General features: G+C 39.5%; 1 protein-coding gene across 1 annotated transcript; it reads left to right on the top strand.

The window, feature by feature from the left end:
• The first annotated feature begins 2898 nt into the window (after positions 1-2898).
• On the top strand, positions 2899-14863 carry MSMO1 (methylsterol monooxygenase 1). Its single transcript, XM_016154589.2, has 6 exons — positions 2899-3043; positions 6663-6948; positions 9616-9764; positions 10607-10733; positions 11966-12120; positions 13873-14863. Exons 2-6 carry the CDS (start codon positions 6694-6696, stop codon positions 14066-14068), a joined length of 882 nt encoding a protein of 293 aa, XP_016010075.2. The 5' UTR covers positions 2899-3043; positions 6663-6693; the 3' UTR covers positions 14069-14863.
• The last annotated feature ends 9027 nt before the right edge of the window (positions 14864-23890 follow it).

Raw genomic sequence — 23890 nt, 5'->3', positions numbered from 1 at the left:
TAAATACTTAGCATGTCAAATACATCCTTGTCTTTACATTCTTTCTTCAAAGCTTGAATAGCTGTACAATCCAACAGTTTGCCAAGGTTTGTCAGCTGTATTCATAACTATGATTTCAGGGGCTTTGAATATGCCCCCTCCTCCCAACCAGCCTTTATCTTTCCAGTGTGAAACTTTTTTTTTTTTAAGGTATTTAAAAGTGTTCTGGCTTGTTCTATCGTACAAAAAGAGGTCAGAAGTAAAGGGAGAAGGTTGTGTTAGAAGTCCTGCCAAGGAAACAGTACCACATTAGAGCAAAGTTCAAAGCCAGATCCATGTACCTGCACCGTGAAGCCACTCTGCTGCCTACTGTTGCTGGGTAGGATCTTTGCTTTTTTGGCTGACAGCAGTGATGGAGAGGGTTAAGGTGGATCATGTGTGTTAACTGCCAGGATACTTTCAGCTCCTTCACATTTTTTATGGACTCTGGCGTAGGATCCTGGGTATTTATTTTCCATTATAGATAGCATGAGGGCCCAGGTATTTATCATCTCAGCTGATAATGAGTTGAGACTTATTACATACAAAGTTAGCATAATCTTACATAGCGATGTGCTAATAAGCCTGCCTCTTGTTTCAGTTTGGCGTTCTACAAATTGCCTCCTGTTGACTTGCATGGCTTCCAGCATCTCATTTTGGAGAGGAGGCTACATGGGGAGTGGAATCACACTTTGAATTGAGTCTAGGGTTCTAACCTTGGCTCATGATTCTAAGGGAAAAAAGCAGTGTGATTTACTGGAAAGCCTATGGGGGGGCATAAGAATCAGACAGCTCTCATTCACTCTATCCGTTGCTCTCTATGACTTTAGATGTAACATAACCTCTGACCTTTAGACAAAACAGCAACAGAAGTGTCTATGTCACATACGAGGTTATTGTGGACTTTGAAAGATAAGACATATTAATGTGCTTGAAATACAGAGGCCCTCAGTAAACTATGGCTATTATTGCTCTTCTCTGAATTTCCCATTTCTTCACTGCAGGGAAGTGAGTGAGTTAAGCTGCCATATCTATTTCTTTTCAGCTCTAACTCTCCAAGGTTTGAAATACCCGGATCCTTCCATAATATAAACCTGCTGTGATTTAGAAAATATATCTCCAGTTGTGGGATTCTAAGTCAGAAATAATTAGCATTTACTGAGAACTTCCTGTATATCGGGTACAGTGCAAAGAGCCATGATCTCATTTAATCATCGTAACACTTTGAGATGTAGGTATTATAGTACCCGTTTTACAGAAGTACTAGATAAGACTTTGGAAAGTGACTTATCCAAGAACACACTACTAATAAGTGACAAAGCCTGGTAAGTCTGACCCCATAGTTCATGCTCTTAACACTACTTGACAGAGGGCAGCAGGTCTTGGGCAGAGGGAAAAGCGGGCTGTCACGCAGTCACACTCACAACCTCGGCCAACAGAAGCGGAAGCTGTGGAGTTGGGCGGGCCAACCAGTCACCGGACTTAGGCTGCTCCTGGGACCGGGGTGTGCCCGTGGGGAGAGGTGGCTCTCTTTGCCAACACTCAGTTGAACACCTGCTTCCATCCTAGGCTGTGCACCACACCACAGCATCCACTCCAGGACACCATTCACCTTCCACTCACCTTTCATGTGCACGGGCCTCCTAAAGACAGAGCTCTGACTCTGACTCCCCAAGGGACAGATTCCATTTCTCTTGACTTCATGTGACCTCGCAATGGTGACACCTTAGAATGCGGGTGTCAGACATATGAGACAGAAGAGTGCGTAGAGGTCGCTGGACCTAAAGAGAGATCTTTAGGTCTCACGAGGGTGCTTCCTCAGGCAGATGGTACCTGAATCGAAGCGTAGGGGAGGAGGTGGTTATTTCAGGCAGAAAAGCCTATTCGAGCATACTGTAAGAGACCGACAGCATCCTGTCGTCAGAAACTATTGTATAGAAAGTGCCTTGGCTAGTCCAAACGGTGCCTTGGGCAAATTTTTACAAAGGGACACACGTGAAAGTTCGAATTCGCGATTATACTATCAAAACACACTACTGTTATACTCTAGTATACGGTATCTTAGTGAGAGACAGTTGAGCTGAGACTAGAGCTGTAGACGAAGGTAAGCGTGACAACAGTGCCCAGTCCCATGGTGCTCACTTTCCTGCATGGGGATCGCCCACACCCGGGCACATGGTAAGTTAAGGTCTTACATCCCCGCAGAAAGGCCACCTGCCATCCCTTAAGTCAAATAGTTTTTTAAATCTGAGCCTCGAGTTTTCTCATCTGCAAAACGGGGATAATGGAAACTCTCTGGATTGTCACAGGTGATAGGTTGCATTTGAAAGTCTCCATCTTCCATATAAAGCGGTTTACCAAAGGATACTTGGGCTTGGAAAACAAAGAACGACCTAAATCCAGGAGAGACCAGAGGAAGGCGGGGCTGTGCGTAAACGAAAACGGTCAAAACAGATTTTAAAACTCATTCATCCTACTCCCTTGCCGGGTTTTGGCCATGTGGCTGCTGCAGTGCAGCGTCCATCGTAAAGGCGCAGGGCTTTAAGTGGTCTGGTACTTTCCCCGCCGCACAGGGATCGATGCTCGTGACAGGTGCGCCGCGGGGCGGTAGCCGCCCAAGCGCCCACACCCTCGCGGCCCGCACGTAGCGGCGCCCGGGCCCGCCCCCTTTTGACGTCACGCGCCCTGGCGCTGCCCCGCCTCCAGGCGCCGCGCCGCTGACTGGCTGCCCGGGTCTCACTATGCTCACTCCATCGGCGGAGCCAATGGCTGGCATCGCCGGTAATTCGTGTGCGCGAGTCGCACGATGCCGGCAACAGCACAGACCAATCACAGAGCCGAGGAGGCGGGGCGGGAGCCCTCATAAGCCAATAACAGCCGGGGAAGCCGACTTCAGCCTCTCGGCTCCACCCCTGAGCCGGAAAAGGTGGGTTTCGGGACGCTGCACCTGCCTGGGTGTAGGTGACCGTGAGCCGCAGTCCCCGCGAGACCTTCCAGGTGAAGATTCGGGAAGAAGAGCTCGCAGGTGAGGAAGGGGGAGCTGTACGGGCTCCGGCCCTATTCTCCGCAGGATTGAAGGGGTCGTGGTTGGGCATGGATGCGCGCTCAGGGCCAGATGGGGGCACCCATACCCACTGTGAGCGCGGCGGGGTGAAAGTGGTGTGAAATTCTTAAGTGTTGGAACTGGGCTGGGGCTTGTTTCTTGCCCTTTAAGAGTTTGCAGTTGTCCGGAGATCGGGCATATTAGACTATCGTTACAGCACAAGGTGATGGAGTGATGAAAGTTCTACAAAGCATTTCAGAGGAGAGAGAGTTTGTTGTGTATGTGCTTTGGGGGTAGTGGGATGGGAAAGGCGTCTAAGAGGTTACTGAAGGATGAATAGGAGTAGGATTGGAGGACATTACCAGCAAGGCGATGCTGTTTCCCTGGGCAGAGAGGAGGGAAAAAGCAGAAGCAACGAGACGTCAGATCATGGCAGAATTTGAAGCGAAGGATGGCGAGGGTGAGCGGTGAAGAGTGGAGGGCCTGGCCTGTCAGGGACTGTTTTGCATCGGCAGTGGTCTTCCTTCGTCTTTGTCCGTCGGGGAGGCACTCCCTTGAACTTTAAGGCCTTTAAGAGAGTTAACTCTGCTGTTTCGGTCCAGCAAATGAGGGAACTGCTGCGTTCTGGGCTTAACCAAAGTAAAGGGTCCGACACTGGTTGACAGTATTCAGAGAGAGCTAAACTTCAAGGTTTCTCAAAGAACCAACAAATTCTCAAGTTTCTTCTTTCTTTCTTTCTTCTTCTTTCTTTCTTCTTTCTTTCTTTCTTCTTTCTTCTTCTTTCCTTCCTTCCTTCCTTCCTTCCTTCCTTCCTTCCTTCCTTCCTTCCTTCCTTTTCTTTCTTTTCTTTCTTTTCTTTTTTTTTCTAAGAGTCTAGTCAGCCTGCTCCAGAGCACGTTTCCAATCAGGCTGTCCAAGAATGAGAAAAGGGAAAGAAAATTCACTATTTTACCTCCTTTCTCCTCTTTAATTTCTATTTTTTTGCTTTTGGTCAGTTGGCAGCAATATGCACTTTTTCCTCCTTTGTGTATAAAGAGTAAACTTCTGAATGTTAGTTGAACCAGGTATCTAAATTGGGTAAGAGTTTGAAGACTGTACCTACGCAGTAGAGATAGTAGAGACGTAGAACATTCTGTCAGATGACTAAATAGGTGATGTGCAATTCACCAAATCAGGCATTAAAGGATATACAGAGTATTTGGGCGGGGTTGTGAGGAGCAGTTGCTGAACTTTTGGACATGTTGCATTTGACATGTCTCTGAACTAATTGGAACTAGCCAGTCGACTTTTGGATCATCAAAATTGGAGTTTAGGGGAGAGGGCTGGAAAATAGAGATTGTGGATATCAGCAGATTTCAAAAATAGGAAATAGTTAAGATCATCCAAGGTAATCGGGAATTACCAGATTGCTATTAGAGGGGAGTAAGGAAAGCATTATTGGAAAGCTTACTGGCCTCAGTTGTCAGGTCTTTCTTTCACAAAAGTTGTATGCCACAGACATACCAACTCAGAAAGTGCTGTATCTTTTCTCATCTCCCGACTGAGTCTTTAGATCTGATGCTCCCTCTATTCAAAACATCCCTGTATTCTCCTCACCTCTTTTGCTATACTCTTTTTTAATCTGATCTCCGACTCATGCTCCAGGCCTCAGTTTAGATAGCATCCTTCTTTAGGAACTCTTTCTGGTCCTCTGTGTTCTCATAGAGCTCTGTTTCCAAACCTGTATTGTTCTTATCGTATACTTTTAAGGTAGCCTAGTTACTTCTTTATATTTCTCACTAGATTTTATGTTTTGTGAAGTTGGGTGAGCACAGGAGTTAGCACAGGGGCTGTACCTAGTAGCACAAATTAAATCAGAATGAATACATGTGAATTTCAAGAACCAAAGAAGGAAAGTATTTCAAGGAAAGAAGTACCAGATCTCCCAGACTGGTCATAAAATAAGTTTCAAAGACCGTTTGTTGGATTTGGCAGGTAGGAGATCCTTAGTGATTTTAGTAAGAGTAAATTCAGGACAGTGATGAAAATAGAAACCAGATTGGTGGAGACGAAATGAGTAATGTGAAAAGGAGGACAACCTGCATAATAGAATACTCTTGCAGGAAGCTTGGATAAACTGTAGGAATTGTTCTACTCTTATCATAATATTTGTGTGCGTTACTCTATGTGATTGTAGTGTAACATAATGGATGACAGCATAGGCTTCCACACTTAGCGTTTTGTAATCTGGGAAAGTTGCGTGATCTTTCTAAACCTGAGTTTTTCATTTAAAAGCAGAGATAAGAAAAGTACTTCCTCATGCAAGTGTGATAAGGATTGAAATCTTTACTAGAGAGAGAGGGTGTAGCACACTTAGAACACAGTTCCCTGGCACGTAGAAAGTGCTCAGTAATTGTCAGCTTCTTAGAATTACTGTGTGTCAGGTCCTGTGCTAAGCACTTCATATCCATTCTTTCTTGGACTCTTTGGAAGAAGTGTTATTCTTTTTTTCTTCGGCTTTATTGAGGTATAATTGACAGATAAAATTGTAAGATATTTAAAGTGTACGTCATGATTTGACATTGTGACAGGATTCCCACCTAGTTAACTATTGTTATTCTCTATATTTTGCAGATGATAAAACTGAGGTTCAGAGAGGTTATGTAACTGGCTCAGGCTCACATAGCAGTAAGTGGTATTGGTTCAGCGTTATCAAATTTAGTGTTGTATAAGTCATTTGAGAATGAGTTGGACAAAAGAATAAGGAAGGTTATAAAGTGGATTCAGAGACCTGAGCTTCCCAATATCCTCTATGAGGAATGAGATAAGAGGTCAGTTTGGGAGGTGAGGGGCGGGATGGGGAGTATTTTAAGCACTAAGTGCTTCTGAGACTTCAAATATTCATTTTCAGGGTGGTCCGTCATAATTCACAAATTAAGAACAGCAGTGACCATTTTTAAGAAAGTAGCATTCTTCATAAGTTTCTCTATTTGATTTGGTGACCTATTGAGCTTATTTATTGTATAAGTAAAACATGCTCATGAAAAAAGTTTTAAATGTAAGAAGCTGTAAAATGAGAAGTAAATTTTCCTCTTCTCCTTTATAACAGCCTCCCACTGTGCGTGCAAGCGTACACACTTACTCCGTTACCCCTTGATCTCTTTTCCGTAAAAATGTTGCCCGTGCATCCTTCCATACAATTGCCGTGTTTATGTGTACATGTCTCTGTGTGTACATGTGCGTTAAAGTCCATAGATAAAATACATAACTCTTCACAAAAACGTAAGTGCGGCTCTTGCTCTACACAGTATTCCGCAACTTGCTATTTCACTTACCACTGAGTCTTAGACTTCTTTCTATGTAGAACGATATACATTTTCCTTCTCTTAAATGGCTATATAATTGTCTATGGAAAGACTTAACAGGAGCTATTAACTCATTTCTTGTTGATAAGGCTTATTTACGTTTTCTTTTTGTTTTTGCTCTTAGAAGCAATGCTTCCTTCCTTCAGTCTTAGTGTGCCAGTCTTTATGAACTTGCGTGAGAAAATTGCCGGGTCAAAGGGTATGTTCATGTTGTATTCTGATAGATATTGTGTATTTGTTTTTGTTTTTCTTAACAGAATTATAAAGCTGTCCTCAGAGATTGGAAAAATGGCAACAAATGAAAATGTCACCATCTTTAATTCAGCATTCTTGGCTGTGGAGTATGTAGATTCACTGTTACCTGAGAACCCTCTGCAAGAATCATTTAAAAATGCTTGGAACTATATGTTAGACAATTATACAAAGTTCCAGATTGCAACATGGGGATCCCTGATAGTCCACGAGGCCATTTATTTCTTGTTCAGTTTACCTGGATTTTTGTTTCAATTTATACCTTACATGAGAAGGTTCAAAATTCAGAAGGTGAGTATTGTGGACTTGCAATAGAATGTTATCATTAATGTTGTCGAATATTTTAAAAACGTAACTTTGTTTTGAGAGACTCTAGCTCAGGGCTGTCAATAGAAATATAATGAAGCCACATAGGTAATTTTCAGATTTCTAGTAGAATACAGAAAAAAGTAAAAAAGAAATAGGAAAATTAATTTTATATTTTACTTAACACAATAAATCTAAATTATTATCATTTCGAGAAGTAATCAGAATTAAAAAGTACCTAATGGGATATTTTCTGTTTTCATTCTCATCACGTGTTTAAAATCCGGTGTATATTTTACACTAATTTCAGCCCATCTTAATTCAGACTAGCCATATTTAAAGCGTTCAGTATCTACTTGTTGCTAGTTGCTACCATATTGGACAGCAGAGCCTTAGATCATTATCGATACGATTTCAGGAATACTTTTTTAAATTGCATTTTAAGTGGATACGATGTTTATCTAATTTGGGTTTATAAATTTAATCTTTAAACCAGCTGGAAAGGATAATTGTGGGGATTGGTGGGTATCATTTCGCATTTTACTCCGGCTCCTGATGTCTGAATGCCTAAGTGTCCGTTAATAGTCTAAGACCCTGGTCAGGGCTATCAGAATTTTGTTTTTTCCCTAATTATAAGGTGGTAGTTCTGCAGTGTTCATGTCATCCCTGATAAGAGGTGATGATACTCCTAGTTTCTGGGTGTTTGCATTAGTGCACTAAACGTTTCTCGAGAACCCCCTGTGCATGACAAGGTATTCAGATCTACACAGTGCCCGTTAGTTTTAGACCCAGGGAAAATAGAGATCTATACTAATGTGTGTAGAGTAATGGGTTTGACGGTTCCCAGGAAAGAATCTGAACTAGAGAGAGGAGTCATCAGCATGTGGTCAACCCATGAAAATTCCTAATGCTTACCGTTTACTTTTCTAAAACTCAGAGTCACACAGTCTTGGTAGAAAGTAGACATCTTGAGAGTGTTCCTCTCTAGAGACTAACTCACACTCACTGAGTCTACGTTGGGTGGCGGTCAGTGCACACACAGTCTCGCTCAGAGTCTCCTAGCTGCTTCGCCTCTCCCAGTGAGTCTCGCTCTAAGCCCGCGCAGGGGGGTCAGGCGCCTGTAGACTCCAAGCCAAAGGAGGGAAGAACCAAGAGAAGAGTGGGAGGAAAAAGAAAGGGATGTGGCCCAAAGGAGAGTATCCTGTTACGCCAAATCGAGGACACAGAAGTTCCAAAACGCTTTCTACGAAAGGGCCTGCGCCGAAAGGGAGAATTCAGCTTGGCCGTCTGAAGTTCTCATGCGTGTTCGGGATGGTTCAGTCCGCTCTGTGCTAACCCATCGATTTGCCGATGTGGCTGTTCTGTCGTATGGCTGGCCAGGCCAAGGTGTCCTTGTCCTCCTGCTGCCTGCAGTTGACTCATTGGGCAGGGGTGTTAACCTTTCTAGAGAGACGAAGACTTTTTTCCAGTCAGGGTTTTAGGAGTGGCTCGAAAATAAAACATTGCAGAATAAAGGATAAGCAGTCACCTAATTGGTTCCAGGTAGTTAGTTATTTGTAGACAGGTTAAAAGGCTACGAAGCGTGGCTTCAGGTCTGTCTGCAGCGTGTCTTCTTTTGAATTTCACAACCGTGAAAGTTTCTGCTCTGAGCTTTTTCAATACAAAAATAAATTGTGATAGTCAAACAGCACAAGTTTTCGCAGTGTAAGGGGACTTAAAAACAAGTAAGAAAGTACTACAAGTTAATTGTAGTAGCTCCCATACTTGAGATATTATAGTTTGAATTTCTGAATTTTTAAGTAAGGACGTTTAAAACAAAGCAGTAACTAGTATTATCACCATCTTTTTATAAAACAAAAACGCTTTTTCTTATGTAAGGGTAGCCCTTTAAATTGGATAAATTTAATTTTTTTGTTCGTTTGTTTTGTTAATACGGCTTTGCTCAGCAAGTTGGTATCCTGATGAAGTTTAAATGAACATTTTACTACATTAATCTCACCTCTCGTTTTGATCCGAATCTGTGAACTTCATCATCTGTGGGCAGTAGCTCTCCATTCTTTGGGGACCACCAGACATTGAGCTGAAGTCCTTCTCGCTCAGGGAGTTTATAATCCTGTCATTGTGTAGGAACAAAAATGCATGCATTTCTGGGAATGAATGCTGCCGAATGTCTGGAAGCATCGATCTACCTGCGTGGTAATCGATCTACCTGTGTGGTAACTGATTTCCCTGTGTGGTACAGGCTGCGGTAGCTGGGAGAACCAGCTCTGATCTTAGCGTAACACATCGCTTCTTTGACGTTCCTGGTAAAAGGGGTGAATGACCTGTGGGGAGCAAGGACTGGAGAGATACCCATACTAGTACTTCTTTGGTTTGAGATATTATGTTCATTATGCCTGGGTTTGTCTAATTTCTCTACCCGTTTAAAATAGTAATTGTAGTTGTCAAAAATTTAGAAGGGGAGGACATTGTGATTCCTGGGCCTTAGTTACAATAACATGATAACTGTAATATAGAATTCACATAACATGGAATTAACAGAATTAAGGTCTCATTAAACAGTAGAGAAAAAAATTAGGAATTTACTTCTGGATGTCAGGCTAACCTGATTAACAGAAACTAATGCCGAATATTGTGCTTTTTTCTCTACAGGATAAACCAGAAACATGGGAAGGCCAATGGAAATGCTTTAAAGTACTTCTCTTTAATCACTTTTTTATCCAGCTTCCTTTGATTTGTGGAACTTATTATTTTACAGAGTATTTCAATATTCCTTATGATTGGGAAAGAATGCCAAGATGGTATGTAGACAGAAATTAATCTTTATATAAATAAAGATTTGATTTTTAGACTCAGTTGTGGTTCGCTATTCAGTTAAAATATTTTTAATATTTATCTTCTTCATTTGGTTAATGTTTGTTCTAAACTTTGGAAGTGAATAAAATAGAGAAAAATAAACCATAGTAGAAACTTAAAATATTCCCATTTTTAGGTCTTTCTCTATGTTAGTGTAATATTTTATTGGAAGGTGCTTATACTAAGAAAAAAAAATATTTCAAGTCTAAAATGAATGAAAGCAATGAGAGAATAGTTTGTGAGGTTTCTAATAATAATATATAATAATAATATTTGTATTCAAATACATGTTCCTGATATAACCAGAATAGAGATACACCAATATATAGATATATACTTTTTCTATATAATTTATATTTAACATATAAAAGAGTTCCTGTGTATGTGTCATTTATATATAAAGTATTTTTTGCCCATTGCACTTATGTTTTTCTCTTTGGTAGAAAAAAGTGATGATTTTACTATTATGAATCTGAGTTCAAATCCTTCAAAAACTTCACTCTTTTTCCAGAAGTTTTGAATTTTGTTCCTGAACTCTGATTTTAAACCTGTGAATTTTTTTTTTTTCTTAAATGAGTTAGAATTGGTACAGCGGTTAATCTCTTTAACTCTTCAGGTGGTATCTTTGCCACCTTGCATCTAGCAGTTTTGAGAATTCGTCGATCAATACATCCGATTAGGTGAAGCAGCTAAGTGGGTATTTGGTTTGCTGTAAAGTCTCAAGCTATGATCTCAAGTAGAAGTCTGGACTGTACTGTATGCTCATGACGGTTTGTTCATCTCGAAGGTATTTGCTTCTGGCCAGATGCTTTGGTTGTGCAGTGATTGAAGATACCTGGCACTATTTCTTACATAGGCTCTTGCACCACAAAAGAATCTATAAATATATTCATAAAATTCATCACGAGTTTCAGGTATGTTAGAATTTAATACTTTTTTTTTTTTGTGCTAGAGGCAAAGTGTCATTTTTATCTCTTGAGCATTAAAAAAATGTCAGTGAGGTTTATTCCTTTTTTCCTTTGGCATGATTATTAAGAAGATGTCACACACACACACACACGCACACACACACAGCCAGTTCTAAAAATTTTCTTTAGTATCTTAATTTCGTGGTAAATTGAGACCTGAAAGAAGAATGTTACATGAAATAGTTCAGACTCTCTTCCGTGCAGCCAGAGCACTATGCTAACACGGCCGGATGCCTGGCAGTTGTGATGTTAGGGTTATTTAAACAGGGCCCCAAAACAACAGACCTTTAATCTTTAGAATTACCAACTTCGTTCTAACACATTCCCACCACACTGCTGACTCCCAGGAAAACTGGTTTTTATCAGGACTACTTTTGATTTATATTTGTCAAATCGGTTATGTTCTGCATTGATCCCAATTACATGGTAGGCTATGTCAAGCATCCTTTTCTTAGCAGAATAAATTCAGATGCATAAACCAAAATCAGAATTCAAGTTAATTGTTTAATATTTTTATCTTAAATCATTAAAGACAGTTATTATGATATTGTTAAGGACATCCCTAGTCCTTTTGATGTTTGGTAGGAACAAAAGATTTTTTTATTGAGAAATATTTTTATGGTTTACATATGTGTGGCTCGATCTACTGTCATTACATATAGGAAAAACAATTTTATGAAACTATATTTATAAATAAATTAAAATATATGTATCAGGGTTCTCCAGAGAAAAAGAAAGAATAGGAGATACACAAGAGATTTATTTTAAGGAATTAGCTCATGTGATTTTGGGGCTGGCAAGTCTGAAATATATAGGGCAGACCACAGGCTAAAAATTGAGGTGAGAGATGCTGTTATAGTCTCGGGCCTGAATTCCGCAAGCAGCATGCTAAAAACTCAGGCGGGGCTTCTGTTGCAGTCTTGAGACGTCCTTCTTCCTCAGGACTTTTTGCTTTGAAGGCCACCAACTGATTTGATGAAGCCCACCTGTGTTATGAAGGGGACTCTCTTTTACTCAGTCTACTGATAGTAATGTTAGTTGCATCTAAAAAAATACCTTTACAGCAATATCCAGATTGGTGTTTGATTGCCCAAGCAGCTGGGCACCATAGCCTAGTCAAGCTGATGCATAAAATTAACCATCACTATATAGTAAAGTTTCTTATTTATTTATTTTAGGCTCCATTTGGAATGGAAGCTGAATATGCACATCCCCTGGAAACACTAATTCTTGGAACTGGATTTTTCATTGGCATTGTTCTCTTATGTGATCATGTAGTTCTTCTTTGGGCATGGGTGACCATTCGTTTGCTAGAAACTATTGATGTCCACAGGTGAGCTATGGTGTCTATTGTGGCATAAGGTATCATAAAATGTCTTTATTTTCGTGGTATTAAGATCATCTTTATTTATAAGTAGACAAATAGGAGAAGTTAATCTTGTTTTAATATTGTTATTTTTAAGAAAACAAGAATATAATCATCGAGGAAAAGTTCAAATAATAGACATTTTTATGTCCGTCTCTGGTTGTTGTCATTTTTACAGTGAAAATAAGTTCATTTAGTTAAATGAAATGAAATTTTGATAGGTGCTTCAAAACTACCCTCCAAAAGCATCCCTGCTTACCTTCCCAGCAGAAGTATGTAAAAACGCTCTCCTTCCCCCACCCCTCCCAGCCTGGGTGTTATAGTCTTCATCTTTGTCACGAAGCGGACCAAGAGCTTTCAGTGCGGTGATCAGCAGTGATCTGTGTGCATTTCCCCAAAGACCTGTTAGGCTGTGCGTCTGTTCATGTGTTTATTGACCAATAGCATTTTTTCTCTGAATTACCTTTTTCTAGCCTTTGGCCATTTTTCTGTTAGGTTATATGTCTTAAAACCTATTCGTATAAGCTTTGTTTGTTACATATGTTCTAAATATTTTCTGTCTGTCATTTGAATTTTAACTTTTGATAGTTTCTTTCTAGTACTGAAGTTTTTCATTTTTATGGAGTAAAATTAGTCATTTTCTTTATGGCTCTTGGGATTCCTGCCTTGCTTAGGTCTTCCCAAGACACTGTTCAAGCGAAACTATTATGTGGTTTTCTTAAAAATTTGGTTAATAACCATAATTTAGGATCAGCAGTCCTTTTATCCTTCTGCAATGTATATAAGCCTAACTCTTATTTGGAAAAAACATTGAAATACTTAGCCTTCACTGAATAAGAGTATTTCTGGTCTCACTGCCCAGTACTTGTAATATTTACATATTTCACATGCTCCTTCCTATTGATTGGGAGATATTTGTGGTAAGTTATTTCTATTTAATGTCTTTTAAAATGCCTAATATCCCAATTTTTTATTATTTTAAAATTATATATTCATTGTATTTTAACTTGGGACGTATTACTATACCCATAAAAACATACTCAATTCTAAAATGATTTTTAAAATCACAAAAGTGACGCTTCATGCTTCCAATTTCAGGCAGAGGATATTCTGTAGATAAATTATAAATGATGTCTCTTTCATGCTTTTCTTCCATTATTTTCTCCTTTTTTCTCAGCATCCTAAAGGGAGGGAGAGATTGGGGTAATTTATACTGGTATAATAACGGCTATCAGATTTTAGACAAGTGTTAGAAAAAAAGGAAGATATTCTGCGGGATATTCTTTTTGCAGTTTTGTCTGTTCCCCTAAGTACAGAAAGTACACTGATATTTTAATTAATTGCAGTACATTTGATTCCCACTTGTCGTTGTCTGAAAAAGATAAAAGAAGTTGCAACCCAGAGATTCTCAGGTCTAACCTTAATGCTGGATACTAATTTCATATAACTTTTCCTAAAAGACATATGTAGTAGTATAGACTTTGGAGAGAAAACTTCTAATTTCCATAGGTCTCTTAAGTTTTTTAATTTCTTAAAGTGGTTCCTAGAATATGTGTCATTTTCTGTTAAGTTTTTGTCTTTTGTAAACATATCAGAAATAAAGCGCTTAGGTAAAGTGGAATGTTATTTGAATTAGTTAACATTCATGACTACCAATGAAAATGTCAGTTATTTGAGGTGCGTTTATTTTCTTCATGATCTTTATTATTTTTATTTCAGTGGTTATGATATTCCTCTCAACCCTTTAAATCTCATCCCATTCTATGCTGGTTCTCGACATCACGATTTTCACCACATGAACTTCGTCGGAAACTATGCTTCAACATTCACGTGGTGGGATAGAATTTTTGGAACAGACTCTCACTTTATTGCCTACATGGAAAAGATGAAGAAGACTGAGGAAAAAACTGAATAAATAACCTATGTAAACCTCCCTGAAGAAACATTTGCCTGGATTAAAACTAGTAGCTAACATTGCTTCTGGGGTGCAGAAACAAACATGTCTTGGCTGCCGAGTGATGAGAAAAAAATAACAACCTTTATCTTCCTAGCAGGAACTTTTTCTACTTTCCATTCAAGTTCCGTATGTATAGAAATAAGAAGAGGAAGTTGTAAAGGCCATGTTGCTAACTTTACAAAAGGGTTCACGTAAAGTAAATGGAAAAGGGATATCTGTGTCTTTCCCCACCAGTAGTAATGCTATAGACCTGAAGTTGAAGTTCGTCTTTAAATCTTAAAAATATTTAGTGGCCATTTTAAAAACTCTTAGTAGTGGATGTTGGCCTCATCTTGAACTTTAAGCGTTTTTTAGAATTTGCCCAAAGATCAAAATATGGGATGCATGACATCGGTTGATACGAAGTGAGTAGGGGGTGCAAAATCAGGAATGGCGAACACCAAGAATTTCTGCTCCTGTCTGGAGCTGACCGATTTGGGGTGATTTTCTCTAAGAAGTCCTTTTCGGTCCCAGTGTGTTACTGGCATCTATAAATTAAAGCATATCGGAGTTGATGTCAGTGGAATATTTTAGTCTAAAGGTTTCCAGATTTCTTAAATTTTTTTTTTTTAAATAAAGCTTTATTTCTGCCACTTACTGTTTTGTATTTGAAAATCAAGTTTTTATGATACTTAAAACGGTATCTTAAAATTTTGTGAACCCACTTGTATTTGCACTTTGAGCTACTGAAATAAATGTGATTTTTTTTTTTTTTTGCGTCTGGTTATCTTGTCTCCAATTTTGAACATCAGCTGTCACCTTTTATAAGGAAAAGTACATAAATCATTAAATTACTAAGTTTTATAATAAAAGGGGCAATTTTATTTTTATAAGTTTCATTTGCTAAACTTTTTTTTGTTTTTGGTATTTTCAACATGTATTTGTCAGGCTGTCTATTGTGGGAAATTCAATTGACCTAAAATTGGAGGGTATTGAAGCAGTTCTTAGAAAATGTGAGTTTTCTGTACAGATGGAAAAGTAGAGTTAAACTTTTTAGGGCTGATTTAATCTCAAGTATCTAGATTCTAACTCAAATCAAGAGTTGATAATTCTTATTTAGTATGTGGTAGTACTGAATTATAAAATGTGGAGCCACTTTTTGGTAAGTTTTTTTTTTTTTAAAGGAAGCAAAATAGTTATGTTACAGGGGAAATTAATCCTAATAGATACTTAATCAAGTGCCTGATAGCTTTAAATGAACTTGAAGTTTCCAAGTTCAGATGTGTTAAATTGCTGAAGAGGGAGAGAATTTGCGAATGTGATTATAAAACCATTTTATAGATGATCGGGCAGCAAGTTAGTTATTTCAGACTTTGTCTTTTTCTGTAGGTTGGATTCAGGTTCAGTTTCTTCAGAGAAGCACCTTCCTATTTTTTGTCTGGTAAAGATATGCGCAGATGCCATCCTTCTGAGAATCAAGTATGGAAAGGGGGCCAAAGACCCCCAGATCAGGAGGGGCCCTTTCACAGAATCCCTCTGTTCTTGGCATTATGCACACCTTATAGCCTCCCTGGCATCTGGAGAGTCCAAAGCTTCTGTTCAATTTCTCTAAAAAAAATAAACCTATCCCTATAGGAGGGATGATCATGAGGATCTGGAGAAGGGACTTGTGACCTGAAGGCTGTAGAAACAGTTTTGGATGAGATTGCAATGCTGGTTTTCAGTTTTGTGCAGTACTGTGTTAGAAATTTTTAATTGAAGTACATTATACAAACAGAAAAGCACACAGATGGATGATCATAGCTATGTAATCACTACCCAGATCAAGAACTTGAGTACCTCCTTTATCACTTTTGACAAGGAATAAAGTTAAATCATTACCTGGTTTAACAGCTGAACCCACATTATCTCGGCTAATGAGAGTTTTCTTGTGTTTTGATGTGAAGCTTTGCCTGTGGCCTTGTTCTGTTAAACGTGTTTATTGATTTCGATAGTGCCATTGAAGGCGAGCTTAACAAATTTATGAATATGGCAGAAGACAAAAGCTAATGCTTTGTTCTACATGACAGAATCAAGATCCAACAAAGTTTTTGTCTTCATTTAAAGTGCAGCTGTACAAATAGGATGAAAGTTACAGATCTAGATGAATAGCATTGTGCCTGAAAAAGACAGAGAATTTAATAGATGACAAATAGTCACTTACCCAAAAGCTTAGACAATCTTTAACTGGCTTATCGGCAAGCTGAAAAGATTGTAGAGAGGTTAACGGTTTCATTTTCTTCTGCTTTGGTTGGCTGCACATGCAAAAGCATTATGTTTACTATGTCAAATACTATGGCTAATATTCAAAAGAGAGTAACCAGGAATGGTTTAAGGTCTAGCAATAATGACAAAAACTATTTTGAGTAAATGCTTAGATCTAGTGTGAGCAGTTCTATCAAATATGATAGTAGCTAATTGTCAACTCATTACATTTGCCTGGAGCTGTGAGGCCCAAGGAAATGGCCCAGGACCTACAGAGACCTGGATTTGGAGTCAGACACTGCTGTTCACTGTGTGACCTGTTTATAACCTTGGACAGGTTGCCTGGCCGCGTCTTATTGTCTGTAAAATGGGAACGTTAATGCTTACTATGGAAGGTTTTAAAGATTAAACACGGCTTTAAAAAACCCAGCAAAGCGCCTAAATAATAGAAACAGCGGCAACAAAAAGCTGCAAATTACAGAAGGCAACTGATATTTGATTTCCTGAGCTAATTGACAAGTTATTTCACATGGACTGTTAAGGGAATGGAAAATTTGGAACTAATGCTTACCCGTTTCATCAGAAACTGATTTTTCCATGTGCATACCAATCGATTTACTCAGCTTTTACAAATATTTTTCTGTAAAATGTGCATAAAGATGAGAAAATAAGTTGCTATAAACACCAAATTCACATTAAAACAAAATAGCTATTCACAGTAGTATATTTTAGATTTATTAAGAACAAGAACTTTAAAATTTTATTTTTAATTTTATTGGAAATTTTACACTGAAATGATGTTTGCCAGCCATTCTATCAGTCTCTCTCTCTTTTTAAATTTTAGTCCAAATGAATCATTTTTTATTTTGCAGCATCTCTTATAACACCTCAAAAATAAAAGTGATTTTCCTTCTGTGAGAAGTGCTATGCTGGATCAGAAGCATAAAATAACTCTGGAACTATACAGTTCAGGTGGCTACTGCCCCCAACAACTTAATTTCTTACAAGACTAAGGATGACTAGGAATCGTTTCAAAAGCATTAATTCATTGTGATAAGTTCAAGGAACAGGAAGGCAACAGTATTTTGAGACCTCACTATTAAGAATTAGTCCCTTTTAATATGGCAGCTGTGGGTTCTATAGCTTTAATGGTTTACAGCCTGGACAGTCCCAGACTGAAAACTTGGCCATGATTAACATTTCATTCTGCCCAAAGGATGGTTGGGAAAAGTTCTCTTCTGAAACAAGGAAAAAGATAGAACTAAGTCACAAAATAATCTTGACCTTATATAATGAACATTGCTTAAAAGCACAGCTCTAGTCTAAGAAGTATGTTAACTCTATAAAGTCTGGAAACCATATTTTTCTTACAGATTGTACATGTGCTTTGAGACAAAACTTTACCTGTGGTTATAGTCTTTATAGATACCTTGTTTGAGGTTTTTTTGTTCTTGTCTTTTAGATCTCAGATTTTAAGTATACCCTACCATAATGCCCCATTGTCTTATCCCCAGTGATTAATTAGCCTGAGAATACGCACCAGACCCAAGTCTGCCAGGCTAATCCCAAAGTCTTTCCTTGGGATGTTATATATGACCATTGAGAGAGAAAATGCCAAAAAACTCTACAGTAAACCCTATAGATGTTCCTCTCACTGAATAGAATGAGGCTAACACAGAGGTTGAGGCAAGACAATAACTCGTACGTGGATGAATAGAGAGTCTTAATGCTAGTGGAGTCTGGGAAGAAGTTGGGAAAGAGGCCAGCTCTATTTATCTGAATTAATAAACATCTCCTCTCCTTCCTTCCTTTCCTTCCTCTTATGCCTTTTCGAATTCAGTTTATTTTATTCACAACAAAGCAAGTCCTGACTACTTCACCTACCCAGGACTTGGAAGTCAGTAGAGCTATATTACAAGTTTCTTTTGGTTACAAGATGTATTTCCATATGAACTGGCAGAAGTTGGCAGGGGCGATGGGTTCTTCCTCAAGCTCAGAACAATACTTCTCTCATATCTGCACACATCCATAATCATGAGCTGTTTCCTGTAGTTATGGAAGTGATTGCAGCTGACTAAATGCAGATTTTGAGCAAGCTATGCTTGATTTGTTGAGGCTCAAATGGAATTTCAAATGTCAGCCGAGGAGCACAGTTTCATCTCTTAAAGAATTATATTCATTCAACCAAATATTGATTTAGTTTCAATTATGTATGAGCTCTGCTAGGCACTAGGATACGCTAGGGGGCGTGAGAGATATTCCTGCCCTCATAAAATATATAGTAGACTGGAGATTATGGTCGATTTAAGAAGCAATTATTAAAAAGCTGAGAAGGGACAGAGGCTCAAGGAACTTTGGGATCACACAGCAGCAGGCTCTACTCTTGCTTGATGAAGGCTATTAGGGAAAGTTCCCATAGGAAGTAATGTTTCATCTAAGACCTTGACAACAAAAGTTACCCAGAAATGGAGCAGGGAGGGGTTGGGGAGAAAGGGAAGAGTGACCCAAGTAAAGGGCGCACCATGTGCTAAGATCTAGCGATAGGGAGTATGGACTATGCCACGTACTGCGTGAAGAATGGGAGCGAAGGGGGACATGGTGAGAGAAGCTGGAGAAATAAAGCTAGCTTACGGTGCTCTTCGAAGTCTGTTTCTGAAGCATTTTAGACAAGGGAGTTTGCTCCGCCCAACGTGGAAGAAGGGATGATCATGGGACTTGCAGTTTCTTTTCTTTCCATCAGAACGCCTAGGACTCCCTTGCTCTACATTTCTTCTCCTAGATAATCCTGTCACTTCAGGGTGCAATTTGAGCCCCTTCTCTATGAGGTGCTCTTGCCCTGGCCCCTGTTGGCTTTCCAGCCAAGCATGGGTTAGTCACTTCTCTAATGAAATCGCAGAGGCGTAAGAAGCAGCCTGAACAGGACAAGGAGATGAGAAACTAGTTCCTAGGAAGAGGTGAAATTAGATTAAAGGGACAGTCCTTGGGTTGTTAGAGTTTCTGCAAGTGTTAAAATTAAGTATAAACAAAGTCGAGTCAAATGTTAATTTGCTGAGACAAGGAATCAGGCAGAGCAAGTAACACATAGGAGCTTGGAAGAATCCTTTATGAAAGAATTTTGAGCAACATGGCAGCTGAACTTAATTTCCTCACACAACCTGGGAGACTTAGTGACTCAGTCTGTTAGCTAACAGGGGGTTCCCAAGCGGCTGGGGTGTGGTGTTACTGACACTTATTGTATATTGTTTTCAAATACTGAACAAGTCAGTTTTTCCCAGACTTCAATTCTACTAAATCCCAATTGAAACAAACTCTCTTACATATGGTGACTGGTTCTAGTCAGAGAATATGCTTATTACCGGATTAGGCAACCCCGAGTCTCTGGAGAATGAGCTCTGAGCTCCCCTCTGGCAGGAACTACGTGGTAATCAATTATATGTTACTCGCCCGCCACATCCCACAAGGTAACTACCAAGTATCTGGCATGTAGTAGGTTCTAAATAAAAGTTCCCTGAATTAAAAAATGAATTGAGAGCCCTACAGTATACCATGGAAATAATGCTGCATTTGTCCGCCACTCTCTGATCACTTCTTATTTCTATAAACTTGTACTACTTATCTAACTTCTCTATATTTTCATCTTTTTTTGTCAAATGTGGTTAGATGGAAGATTAAAGCCAATAGTACAACGCCTAGTTCAAAGATTTTAGATATTAAGGTTATTAGCAATGATAATCTTTTAGGGGTAGATTGGTTATTTCCTTGAAATCTTTAATGTTTGAAAGACATACAGTTCTCATCTTAAGTTAAAAATTTAGGAGATACGCCTCACTTTCCTCAATAAGTATTCGTCGAATCTCTTATACAGGTTCCCCTCAAGGTGCTCACCTTCTAGAAGGAAAAAAAGAGTACCACAAGTGAAGAAGCGTTATTTTGTGATGGGAGCGATGAAGGAAATTAACAGGAGGATGTGTCGGTACCTGGGAGTGTCTTCTGCACCGAAGAGCCCGAGAAAGTGGTGCTTGAGGACATGGGAGCCGCAGGCAGGAGACAGATTCTATAGGACCGTGAACACCAGGGTAAGAACTTGGAGATTGATTCCAAGTACATTAGGAAGCCGCCGGAAAGTTTTAAGGGGGTAGGGGGGTGAGATAATCTGATTACATTTTGAAAATGGGCTGCTGCGTGAATAATGAATTCTGGGGGCGGGGGGCAGGTAAAGAAGCAGGGAGGTGAGGTAGGAGGCATGTGAGACAACTATGTGGCTTAGATTAGGGTAGTGGCAGGGGTCTTGGCGAGAAGGGGTCAATTATATACGTATGATAAAATTGATAGAAATTACCGAGGGGAGGCATGGGGAAAAGAATGAGAAAAAGTGTAAACTGGAATTTTATTGAACAAATACATAATGAAGCCATTTCCAAGATGAGCAAAACAGGTATTTATGTTGTGTTTTGTTTTTGTTTTGTTTTTTTGTGGGTGGGGGAGCAATGATGTAGCCTTTGATAAGATTATTAGAGATTCAAGTAGATATAATTATCGATTATCATGAAAGATCAGTTTACTGCCGTGCATATCTGTGTAACATTTAGAGTTACCCCTGGAGATTCCTTGAGCACCTTAACTCACACTGGAAATAAAGATCTTATTTATTTATAAGATTTATTAATTTAAAAGATGGCCAGCATCTTATAGCTGAATAGAAACCAGTCACCCTTTGTGATATTTGTCTGATGAGAATGTGGCATTTGATTTTCATTTTGGCAACTTTATTCCCAGACACAGATATATCGTATTAGTAGAAAAAGTAAAGCCTATAAAGCAATCCTAGTTTCTAAGTTTCTAAGACCCTTTAATAGAGATATTACTGGATTTTCAACTATCTTGTGCTTTTTTTCTTCCTTTCTTGCTCTTATTATTTCTTCCTCTTCTTCCTCGTCTCTCTCTCTCTCCTCCCACCCATCCCTCCTTCCCCTTTTCCCTCCCCTATTCTTTTTCTCTTACACAAATCCCACCTAGATTCTTAGTTAAACTCTGTTCCTTGCATTGTAGGGCTCCTCCTGAAAGAAAGAATACATTAAGTCACTCATGGGAAGACAAAACTAGCTCCTAGACTGAGGCTAAGCCATCAAGGAGATTCTGCTGGGCAGAAAAAAAACTCATACCTCTTGGCCCTCCATTTCCCAGGTAGTATGTTGGATTCCGTCCTCTCCCAAGTTACATATCTCTAGGTGCAGGTCCCTGGAGTAAGTATGCAACCAAGTGTGGAGCAAACCAATTTGTCTTCTTCATTGACTTGGAGCAAGACACCACAAAGGACTTACTTTTTAATAAAAGGGCCAAGAAAGTGTTGGGTTTAGGGTGTAGGAGAATCCTGATTTAACTTCGATAGCAATAATTATGTAATGGTACTATGTTAAAGTCAAAGTTGTAGTTATTGGTAAATAGGGTTTGAGCATACCCTTGATGCATGTACTGTATTGTTTCTTGTTTTTGCAAATAATCGTGTGGTTGAACACTCACTCCTCTGTAGGATTTTAGCTGTCATTCTTTCAGTGGGGTTGGAGTCATTGTCATCCACAAAGCTTTTTTGCAATTCAAGATGCCTTCCTTTTATAGAGTAAGAGATTTGCTTGTTTGTTTGTGTATTTTTTCTCTTTTACACGAATCATTGAGTAACCTGAATTTTGAGCTCATTAATCAGTCTAGATGGTCAGCCCATCTAGAAGCAGAGAGGCTTTCGATATGTTGGTCAAGGCAGGAGAGGCAGGAGATACTTTAACACATATGTGTGGACACAACACATGTTTACATACAATTTACAATTTTGTAGCCTTGCAGGGTAATGAGCAGTTTTTGCAGATAAGAGACTTCACTTTGATGTCTTATGTGTTGTATAAAACAAGGAGGTGAACAGCTTTTTTTGTTGGACACTTGCGATTAGAAAAGGTACAAGATATACCATGGATTGAAAAGTAACATAATAGATAAGACATGCTTATTGTTTATAATGAAAGATTTCGGTACTTCTTTGTACATCTACCTGATGCTTAATATTTCTGAGCACCATAAAGTTAGCATTTTACAGCACAGAGATGTTATACATTGCTCGTCTTGGTCAGCTTTCATCAGCCGAAGGGAAAACCAATCACTCTTTGAGATGGAAATAGTCAATTTGATTTTTCTTTTCGTAATTTGGTTTCCAAAGGTAAGAACATAATAAAAAATCCACTTCTCTTCTGAATATTGTATTTGTGGCGTGGTAGACTTAAAATTGTAATACAGACAAAAAAATAATGCAGACAGAAACAGGAACCACATGGAATAATTACACAGATAAAATGAGAAAATTGGCAAATGGCTCGTGTTATTTGCAAGCAAGTTGACAAATGTGGTTGATGAGTGAAGAGGAAGTGGCGGTGGTCGCGTCGCATCCAGAAGGGGTTCCTGAACGACACTGTGGGGACAGAAGAGCTCGTTGAGTCAGCAGAGCATTAAAAACATGGGGAGAAGTCATGGTTAGAAGGAAGTTGGTAGCGGATTTACTGAATCATTCATTCATTCATTCATCTGCAAACATACCGAATACCTATGACTGTGGTTCTCACTGTGCTGGGCTGTGGAGGCAAACACACAAGGAGGGCTGGTCTCTGTCTTGAGGGGGAGAGATGGGATCTAGGACTCTTGGGAGCTATACACATGGGAGCTGTGAGGTGATCACTGAAACCATGAGCATAGATGAGATCGGCCAGAGCATGTGAAGAGGGAGCAGAAAAATGGGCTGAGTGTGGGGCCCCAAGGAAGCCCAGGACCAGCCAATCGGTGCTGAGTCCTCTGAGAAGGGTAGAACCTACAGAGTGAGTAAGTAGAAGAATGAATGAAAAGTGAGAAAGTTGACGCGTTTGGATGATAACTAATGGGGAAAGTGAACTCAAGTGAGTTTCTGGGTTTTTCAAGGGGATAGGAGAGATTCGTGCAAAGAGGGAAGGGCAAGGCGAGAAAGAAGACCTGAAAGTATAAGAGGGAGTAAGATTGCCTGGTAGGGAGGAGGAGAATAGGAACAGAGTGGCCTTGGGAAGAGCAAGGGCTGCTTAGGAGGTAAGGATCGGGTAGCTATGATATGACTGTAGTTTGGGGGGGGGGGTGGTGCAGGAATTTGACGTCATAGCTCCAGAGGCAGAAGAAGCTGTGAATGAAGCACGAGGAGATACAAGAATGAAGCTGTCTTAGGGCTCGCTGATGAAATGCTCTGAGGAAGGCATTCGCGGCTCTGGTTTCGATCCGCCGAATGACGGCCATGACAGGATGCTGCGTAGTGTAATCAAGGTGAATGATGGAGAAGGTAGTTTTGGCAGCAATGTTAAAAAAAAAAACTGAGATTAACTAGAAATAGAGAGAAGTAATTCCCGGGAGAGGATATTGTCCTGGTTTCGTGTCAGACCAAAGCATTAGCCGTAAAGATAAAGCAGAAGGAATCATTTTAGATGAGGAGCATGTAGGAACAGCAAGATTTGTCAGCTGTCGAATACGGTTGTCACTAGTCACATGTGGCTAACGAGC

The sequence above is a fragment of the Rousettus aegyptiacus genome, unplaced genomic scaffold (genome assembly GCF_014176215.1).
Source record: "Rousettus aegyptiacus isolate mRouAeg1 unplaced genomic scaffold, mRouAeg1.p scaffold_m13_p_16, whole genome shotgun sequence".
NCBI classification, from domain to species: Eukaryota; Metazoa; Chordata; class Mammalia; order Chiroptera; family Pteropodidae; genus Rousettus; species Rousettus aegyptiacus.
The sequence above is the reverse complement of the archived record's forward strand: the minus strand, read 5'-3'. Positions and strand labels throughout refer to the sequence as shown.